Source organism: Typha latifolia, chromosome 5 (assembly GCF_019914945.1).
Source record: "Typha latifolia isolate L0001 chromosome 5, TyphaL0001v2, whole genome shotgun sequence".
NCBI lineage: Eukaryota > Viridiplantae > Streptophyta > Magnoliopsida > Poales > Typhaceae > Typha > Typha latifolia.
Window position 1 is genome coordinate 5768626 of NC_133090.1, and position 9778 is coordinate 5778403.

The window sequence follows — 9778 nt, forward strand, 5'->3', positions numbered from 1 at the left end:
TGAGGTCAGCTAGTTTTAACCAATATATGAAGATTGGATAAAACCAATTATCAAACCCATTTGCATCAAAATTCTTAGACCTTTATGGTTAGAACTACTCTCTAGTGGGTTAAAAGTACTTTCCGAAAATTACTTTTCACTTCGATTTTTTTTATCTACATTTAACACATGTTGCGTAGGCTTATACAAAGATTTTAAATATAGTTACATATGTAAAATATTTTGAAGCTCATCACCAATTACATAAAGACCTTACAGGTTTGATGCATCCTTCTCGTGGCTTTGCTGAATATAAGAAGATCATGTATGAACATAAGATTTGAAAAAAGGGAGTCCTCTTGTAGCTTTGGTACTACCAATTCTTTTGGAATTCATGTCCTCATGAAATATAAGAGAAAAAAATATTCGAGTGAAGTATATAAATAAATAAGGAGAAAGAGGTGACACTCTTGTCTTAGACCACATGGATCGATGTTTTATAGCATCCATCATATTCTACTAATATGACAAGCATTTTTTGAGTTGCAAGACGAATATAATATATACACACACACACACAGCAACGTGGCTTTCTTTTAGGTCAAAGGATGGAGTCAATGTTGTCAATGGAGATATCTTGATCGAGGGAGACAAGGCGGAAGGCGGGAGGCGGGAGACAAGGCGGTTTAGCACTTTTAATATAAAAAAAATAAACATATATAATATACATTACATACTTATATGTAATTACTAACAAACAAACTAATAGACTAATTACTAAGTGATTAACATTTAACAGATTAAAACATTTCAATAGATTAAGTGATTAATAGATAATTACTGATTTACAACTTTACAAGCATTTAATTTTCAATAGATAATTAATTCAGTCGACTTTTGACTTGTCATTTTGTCTAATTGCCTAGCATAATTGATTAACAAGTTAAAACAGATTTAAAAAAAGGACATTCAATCTGTTCGATTGAGAGAGTGAGACTGTGAAGGGGGAGTGAGAGAGAGAGAGAGAGAGAGAAAGAGAGTGAGAGAGGGAGAGAGTGAAAGAGAGAGGGAAAGAGGATCGTACATCTTTCGCTTCTCGTCGTTCGCTTCTCGTTCCCTGCCAACTCGTCCGCTTCTCGCTGTTGCTGCACGATGCCGCTTTAGCTACCTTGGAGCTCGCTGTTGCCGGTCATGGACGGGAGATCCGAAGAGGATCAGAGGTTTAGGCCCTTTAGGGTTTCTAATTTTTTTGTCGAGACTCGGGAGAGGAGAGCAGCGAGAGAGAGAGAGAAGAGAGAGTTTTTATATTAAGGTTAATGAGTTAGTTATCTTAGTGGATAACAACTCGACCCTATACCCGTTTGTAACCTGATAAGGCGAGTTGGCGGGCTGAACCGCCATCCCGCCTTATCGGGTGAACATCCCGCCTAGCGCCTTTTGGTGCTTAGGCAACTCGCCAAGGCGGCAGCCCGCCTTATGCGAGCGCGATACTGAATGGCGGGGCGGCCGGTGCACCGCCCCGCCATGGCGGTCACCATAGCGGCCGCCTTTTCCGATTTTCAAAACACTAGAAATTAGTTAAGTGGATTATTAGGTACTTTGATCTAGTTCTAAATTTTGATTATATTAGTTTTTATTTTTGAATTAGGTCTTATTTTAAGCTTGATTCAAGCCTAAATTTAAATTCAAGTTTGATCGGGCTCAAATTTTTGGTTGAATTGATTAAAGCTTAAAATTGCTTATTGATCGGCTCATTAGGCTTAAAAATAGTTCGAATTGAAATGATTTTATTCAAGCTTGATCACAAAATAGACTCAAAATTAATTTTAATTCAAGCTTGATAAGTGTCCAGCTTGATCAAGATCAGCTCAATTACACCCATAGCAAGAAACACGATGCGACCTAAGTATCCAATTGTCTAAGCTGACCCGGCCCACTAACCCTAACAGTTACCACCTCCATTTTGACAAACCCTACACCATCAACCAATAAAAAGAGAGAAATCCTACACCCCTGAACCTCCATCCTCTTCCTCTCGGCTTCTACTCTCGCATCACTCCATCTTCCTCCTCTCGCCGCGGCCCTCCACCACCACTACCACAACCGCCACCTCCTCCCCTCCCCTCGTCGCTGCCCTCTACCTTCACCTCCTCCCTCCGCTCTGCCACTATCGTGTAACGGAAAGGATTATCACCGGCCCCCGACTTTGAAACCCAACAGTCTGTTAACAAAGAGGAAAGCTTTAGCACGATCTATAGAGCTTCAAGGGCGTGAGGTAAACTTGAAATATTGATTTAACTAATAGCAGTCAATTTCTTCAATTGAGTTGTGCATCTGTGAAATTGGTGGAGACTGAGATGCTGCTAGTTTTGCAGCTTAATTGTATCAAAGGCAGTGATTTTTCTGCGTTCGCACGAGGCAAGTTGAACTGTTTTTTTTTTTATTCCTCTGACTTATTCAATGAAGAAAGCCAATTGCAAGTTGCTTAATCTGTTTTTATGCGATACAATTCTGTCTCACTTTCTTCTAAACTGAAAGAAGGATCGACATTATTTAATTAGGTAAATACTAATGCTGCCCAAGGAAGTTTTCATGAAAGTTAAATATATCCAATTCTCAATGTGAGGTATTCATTACTGTTTACTACTAGGCTTTGTTCTGTATAAATCCAAGAGTCAATAAAGTTGTAGAATGCAATGATAGCCTAGAATTAGGACACGTTATAATACTTAGGGTGGGGATATAACATTGTGAGGCAGCATAATCTTTTTCATCCATAAACTTATATTTCTCTATCACTAGTGTGAACTGGTATGGTCTCTTATGATTACTCTTAACTCATATGAGCTATGTTAATAAAAGGAAGGAATGAATTGTATGTGTATGGCATGACTTGCAGAAATTTTTTCATATTGCTTGAGCTGAGCTTGAGCGAGCTGACTCTAGCTTAGGCTCAGCTCGAAATTAATTTCGAGACTAGTTTAATGTTTAAGCTCGGCTCGGCTCAACTCAAAATTTATTAAATTTAGGGTTAAAATTAGATAAAGATAGGATCATAGGAGCCATTGGATTAAAGATCTAATAGTTATAAATATATTTATATATAATATATATTATATTTAAGGCAAGCCTGAGCAAGCTGGCTCTGGCTCAAGATCGGCTCGAAATTCAAAGTGGGCATTAAAATAAGGCTCAGGCTCGGCTCAACTTAAGCCAAACCGAGCCGAGCTCGAGCCGCTCATTTAATTTGACACCCCTAACTACATTAAAGAGTCGACAATAATTTAAGTTAAGTATCCCACGAAAGTAGCAATCTGATACTAGTGGTTGGCCAATAAGTATTTGTTTTTCTGAGTGGCCAAACTGATCCCAATACCGAGTTTCAAAATCTTAGGTGAAAAGTTAATTGTTGAGAAATTTCATAACATTGATGTAGAACATTGTACGGTCGCACCATGAACTAAGGAAAGGTTTCCCTCGCATTTTCACATAATGCAGCAACTAGAAGTGAAGCACCATAGTGCTTGAACTGGCTGCTTCTGAGGTAACCTTGTAAGGTATTAGTGACTATAAGGACTATGAAACATTTGCCAAATAGAAACTTTTTCAACATAGTGCCTGATAAAGTCCTCGAGGAATCCGTCTACACAAATAGAAGGTGATGCAATTAAAAGAATGCATTGCATGGACTGGAGGTCCATTGGTTGTTCAAGGAGAGATCTGTGCAACTCAATGCCATTATCGCTATAGTGTCATTTGTTAGGAGCATGGTTCCAAGTTTTGGTTGATCTCGAGTGGGATCGGCCGAAACCGATCGGGATCAGCCCGATCCAGGGCCAATGACTAGTTTCAGCCGGGTCGGCCAATACCCAATCCATTTCGGGTCAAGATTGGCCATATTGATTGAAATCGGCCGAAATCGGGAGAGAGAAAGGGAGAAAGAGAGTAAAAAATGAGAGAAAGAGAGAAGAAATGAGAGATAAAGCGAGCTCGTCGGAGAAGTATTGCAGGAGAAAAATAGAGGAGGGAAAGATTGAGAGAGAAGAGAGTCTATGAGGGAGAGGGAGAGTTAGTGTGAGAGAGAGAGGAGAGAGAATTGAAGAAGGAGAGATCGAGAGAAGGGAGTTAGTGAGGGAGAAGGAGAGAGAGAGTTAATGAAAAAGAGAGGGGAGTCAGTGAGGGAGAGAGAGTGGTAGTGGAAGAGAGAGAGGTAGTGGAAGAGTTAATAAGACAGAGAGTTAGTGGGAGGGAGAGTTAGTGGGATAGAAAATTAATAAGAAAGAGTGGGAGAGTTTGAGAAGAGAGAGTGAGGGAGAGAGTTTGATAAGAGAGAGTGAGCGAGAGAGTAATAATTCTTTTTTATTTGTATGAAAGGGAGAGAGTGAGTAATAGAAAAAGAGATAAAATTAAGAAAATAATATATATTTTTTATTTTTAGATTTATATATGAATAATATATATTTATATCTTATTATTAATATATTTTAAAAATTTTAGAATTTTTTTATATTTTAAAAATTATTTTAAAATACAAACCAAATTTGTCGGCTGATACCGATACTGCCGATACGGCCGATATTTATCGTTTTTCTGGACAATCGATTTCGATCCCGATTCTGATACTTAGAACCTAGTCATGGACAACTTTCTAGAAAATAGGATTGCCTAGGACTGATTTTTATTGACAAATATTTTTTACAGTTCTACACATTCACATCTTGGAGAGGTTTACATCTCCTGAGGTGGTCTGGTCTTTGTAGCTATTAATTGTTGCTATTTCAAGCCCTAGAAGTTCTATGTTGATGAGATATGGAAGAGGTTTAGCAATGATTGAATTCCATTTGGTTCTTTGGCTGGTAACAATATGTAATTCATCTCCTTGTTTTTATGACTTTGGTTGAAAATTAATTGAGTCTAAGTAATTCAATGAATTGTGGGAATTGACTGAGGGGACAATTTTCATTACTCTGTTTGTTTAATAGGGACTTAAAGGACCCCTCAACAGTTCAAAGGGTTTAAAGGACCCTCAATGACACCATCTGCTTGGTCACTGTTTTTGCTCATCTCCAGTCAATGGAATAATATTTTTGTTTTTCTTGCTTGATAAGAATCCTTTTTAAGTTAAGAATAACACAGTAAACTTGGTAATGGAAGGTGGTGTCTTTATTTATTTTTATTTTTTTTTGCCTCAATGCATTATTTGTAAATGTTCTTGTTTATGTTTGCACCAACAAATTTATAACCTTTGTTTTTGTTGCAATATTTTATTTTTCTTTTCAACTCTTCCTTGGCAGGTTACTTCAGTTATTAGTGTATATCAGTTGTTATGGACATTGATCAAGAAAATAAGGAGTCACTGGGTATACTATTGAAGCAGGGCGCAGAAGCTGTATGTTTAGATAGTTCATGACAACTCTGTTTATTTCAAGTGTGTTTGCTTTCTTTAATTTTTATTGGTCTTTTTGCAGAGGGTGTTTGAATCAACATTTGTGGGAGTTAAATGCATCATCAAAGAACGGTTCTCAAAGAAGTATAGGCACCCATTGTTGGACACTAAATTGACACTTAAGAGATTAAACGCGGTCAGGTTCTTTTGTTAGTTTTTTGTTGCTAGATTAATTTGCTTCTCATGATTTTAGATTGATGTGATTGGCCTAGAAAAAAAAAGAGAGAAAGTTACTGCTTGTATTTGGGTTGTTATTATTGTTGTCATTATGTTGATTTTGAGCTGTAAGCAAACACTGATTATGCTCAGCTACCATTAACATCCTCTACACTACCTACTTGCTTGTCTTCTTATCAATGAAATAGATAACTAATATGACATCTCTTGAGATGGTTAAAGATATTCAGCCATATTTAGGTCGTTACAAAAGCTCATATGACAGTTTTCTAAGATATAAACTTGATAATATGGTGCAGGAAGCTCGCTGCATGACAAAAGCCAGACGACTTGGTGTTTCCACTCCAGTTTTGTATGCTGTGGACCCATTACTACATACTCTGACATTTGAATATGTTGATGGGCTCTCTGTGAAAGAAATTCTCCTACATTTTGGATCAAATGGTGTTGTTGAGGAACGACTGGATGATATTGCAACACAGATAGGGAATGCAATTGGGAAACTACATGATGGTGGTCTTATTCATGGTGATTTGACGACATCAAATATGATAATCAAAAGAGAGACAAATCAGCTGGTGAGACTTGGACTGTGTCTGGCATCCAACTAAGTTTGTTGTTCTTTGGATGGTTTTCTTTGAAAGCACCTACTACAACTGGAAGTGTAGTTCCATTTACCTACAGATGAACCATAATTTTTTCTTTACCTATTCATCTTGCAGGTGCTTATTGATTTTGGTCTGAGCTTCACATCAACTCTTCCTGAGGATAAAGCAGTGGATTTATATGTTTTGGAGAGAGCTTTGCTATCTATGCACTCATCATGCGGGAATGTTGTAAGCTGGATCATCTGAACCAAACTATTAGATTACTGTTTGTATTTTCCGTACATCTTCTATTTCAGTCTTTTGTTCCACTTTCAATTAAATTACTTTTTGTATCTTTGGTGTACAAGTTTTACATGAATCTTTTGTTCCATTTTTTTATTACCAATCAATTGTTAGAATTTTTTTGAAGTCGTTTTAAGTCTTTATTATCTATCAACGCATTAGCCACAATTTTTTGAAGTCGTTTTAAGTCTTTGTTATCTATCAACAAGCATTAGCCACAATCCAGGTCAGCTTTATGTTTTCTTAGTCTCCTCAACCCAAAGAATCTTTACTTCCATACAAAGAAAGTTCATATTTCCAAAAGATAGTTCACATGCAATCCCCTTAGAGACATTTTTAACCAAGCATTTCTATACCCTTCAACACCATGGAAAGAACCATTTTTCTCTTTCATAGTGAGTCTGTGACTGGAACTAATTAATCATCTCATATTTACTGTAGGACTATAATTAGTTATGTTACATAGGTGGATTATCTATACCCTTGTAACTGATATATTTATTTGTGGATTGTATGATTGAGGCACTAATAGTTTCTCATTGAACTAGATGGACAAAATACTCTCTGCATATAGAAAGAGCTCGAAGCAATGGTCATCCACGATGAACAAGCTAGCCCAAGGTACAATATCACTAGTCCCAATTTTCTTTTCTTTGTATGTTTTAGCCTGCATTGCATGCATATAAGTTTTCTGCACATGTGATGCATTTTTGTTTTTTCCCCATTTCATAGTGCGACAAAGAGGTCGAAAGCGTACCATGGTAGGATGATGATCTTCATCAAAGTAGTTGCGGGATGTTTGGATAGCCAATGCTGGTTGTCGATCACACTATCATAATCAAATTTAGTGTGCTGATTTTTAGGACTTCATTGATGTTTCTTCTGTAAAATGTAGCATGAATCATTTGGAGCCTATTCCCTTAGAAATACCTCTTTAAGTGAGATTCATCTTAACTGGGCCTTTTCTTTGTAAGGATAATTAATCAAGTCTTTTCTATTATCCTATTTAAGATATATAAAATCTATTATCGGGCTATATTGATGATGCTTCACTTCTCTTGGATAACTAGATCTTTCTTGCATGCTGTTGTGACCCTTGGTTGGTACCTTTTGCTTTCGCATGTGAAACTGCTTGTAAGTGTTTGCTTTTAACTTCCTATTTCCAATATCAGGCTTGATATGCTAGACTTCAGTAAGTTTAACATAATCACTATGTATTAATGATATACCGGCAGTGAACGAGATCATGCTATCGTTCATCGCTTATTATAAATTAGATTTACTCTTGTTGAGTACTCTGATGCAGACAAAAATTACAGGGATATAGCACATGTTAGCTCTTGTGTCTGTGGACGCTAAATGAATCATCTTTGTTATATGTTTAGTTATAAAGGACAACTAAAAGAATTCTATATATGATTCTCATGCTTAAAACTATTTGTATGAGCATGTGTCAGTTATTCAAAGGTTTCAGCCATAATCCTTTTATCAGATATCAACTTCAGGACTGGGCCACATAAATTTTACTGCATTGCTCATTGGAGAGAGGTATTCTCATATAACCATGTCAGTGGGAGAAAAGGGGAATGGCAATGAGATGGAAGAAAAGAATAGGGTGAAAACTCACTGTTGCAACATACTTGGACCATACTTGTAGGCCAACAATTGGAATTAAAGGTAATTTGGAAATATATATACATCTTTTTATGCGAAGAATTTGAACAAAATGAAGTAGAGATAATGACCAAAGGGAGTACAGGAGTCTCCTGTTTGTCGTGAAATCGTTAGAGGAGTTAAAGCCAAGTGTTAAAGCCAAGTAAGATGCATGGCTGAGAAGGTTACAAAGTTGTGCAGAATTAGTAAGGAAATGTTGCTATCTATGTGTTTGAAAAGAAGTTCACTGTGAAACCAACTGTGGGCAAATGAGATATCGGGAATGCATGCATGCATCTTTGCAGTCTCATGGAAGAAGCAATTATGGAATTTAGATTGGAAACTTTATGGTGGCTACTAGATTGCATATGAAGACCCAAATTTGTTGTGTTATAACCTTTCCAAAGTACTCAATTAAGGAGAATACTCAATAGTGCAATAATGGAGAGATTAGAAGTCATACATTACCTTTCGAGGGTCACCTTAAATCTTTATTATACCATTTACTAGAGAAGCTTCTTCCTGTCTCATTTCATAAATGCAGGTTAAGAGACTGATATTTTTAACTTTTCCTTGATCAAATGCTCAAAACTTGTGCTAGAGTTTCCTGAGCCTAGAGAGGAGGGCACTGTGGGGGTTCATTGCTAAGTCTTTGTGGGGTTTGTAATTAGTATGGATTATTTTCATGCACCAGCCACTTAAGTTTATTTGCTGCACTTGCTAACAGAGCTAAAGATTGTAGCAAATTGAAGTGTGTGCTCCAGAGTTTGAACACAATTCTCTATGATGGTCAAGTCTTATGAAGGCTTGGAGAGTTTTGGCATGCAAAACTGGGAGCTTGATTGGGCATTAAGCTCCTGTTTGGTTTGAGACAGTTTGAGACTAAGTCCCAAACTTGATTAGTTAGTTTTATTTCTTAGTCTTGATTTGGATACCTTAAATTATTTTAAGTAATTTAGTGTTCGGTTGTATTTATTATTTGTGATGTGATGTGAAAAGTGAAAAAGTGTTGGTTTTGAAAGGAAATAGATGAGATGTAATTTTAATAGACAAAATTACCCTTCTCATGTAATGATGGTAGTCATTATTATAATTTATGGATTGGTGTCTATAAAAGCCATTTGCTGGCTTAAGTATAATTTTAAATTATTTGAAGACTTATATGGTGTCTATAATAGCAATTTGCTGGCTTAAGTGAATATGGGAGATATATTTACTGCTTTATTTCTTTTATAAGAGCCAACTTGTCTTGCAATTTATATAAGCCTGCAAATCAAGTCCGCAAACTGAACAAACGAGGAGCGATTAAGTTCGCAAACGGATTAATGCTTCACTATTATGCTCGCAAATTAAGTCTGCAAACTAAAATATCTTATGATTAAGCTCGCAAACAGAATACATTGCTTGACAATTAAGTCCGCAAAGGAAACACAATACTTGCGATTAAGCTTGCAAACTAAATACAATTTTTGCAATTAAGCTCACAAACAGAACATAGTTTTTGCGATTAAGCCCACAAACAAAACATAATGTTTGACTATTGATGCAGGACGTCTCGATTGCAGAATTGAGAAGAAGTAGGGAAAAATAATCAAACTCGTGGAATCCACGAACAAACACTCAATACGCAAAA

General features: G+C 36.6%; 1 protein-coding gene across 2 annotated transcripts; it reads left to right on the plus strand.

Annotated features, from left to right (window-relative positions):
* The first annotated feature begins 1949 nt into the window (after positions 1 to 1949).
* On the plus strand, positions 1950 to 7530 carry LOC140789922 (uncharacterized). 2 transcript variants are annotated; one of them, XM_073139831.1, is made up of 8 exons: positions 1950 to 2254; positions 2355 to 2397; positions 5274 to 5368; positions 5448 to 5561; positions 5902 to 6180; positions 6325 to 6438; positions 7041 to 7113; positions 7225 to 7530. In XM_073139831.1, exons 3-8 carry the CDS (start codon positions 5306 to 5308, stop codon positions 7260 to 7262), a joined length of 681 nt encoding a protein of 226 aa, XP_072995932.1. In that variant the 5' UTR covers positions 1950 to 2254; positions 2355 to 2397; positions 5274 to 5305; the 3' UTR covers positions 7263 to 7530. The 2 variants fall into 2 exon arrangements, with proteins under 2 accessions (XP_072995932.1, XP_072995933.1); XM_073139832.1 differs by having other exon boundaries at positions 1977 to 2254; positions 2347 to 2397.
* The last annotated feature ends 2248 nt before the right edge of the window (positions 7531 to 9778 follow it).

Bases quoted from the DNA above. Each gene is read 5' to 3' on its own strand.
- LOC140789922 (XM_073139831.1), top strand. From the start codon at position 5,306: ATGGACATTGATCAAGAAAATAAGGAGTCACTGGGTATACTATTGAAG. The intron at 6,439-7,040 runs GTAAGCTGGATC...TCATTGAACTAG, and splicing joins ACTCATCATGCGGGAATGTT to ATGGACAAAATACTCTCTGC. The intron at 7,114-7,224 runs GTACAATATCAC...CCCATTTCATAG, and splicing joins GATGAACAAGCTAGCCCAAG to TGCGACAAAGAGGTCGAAAG.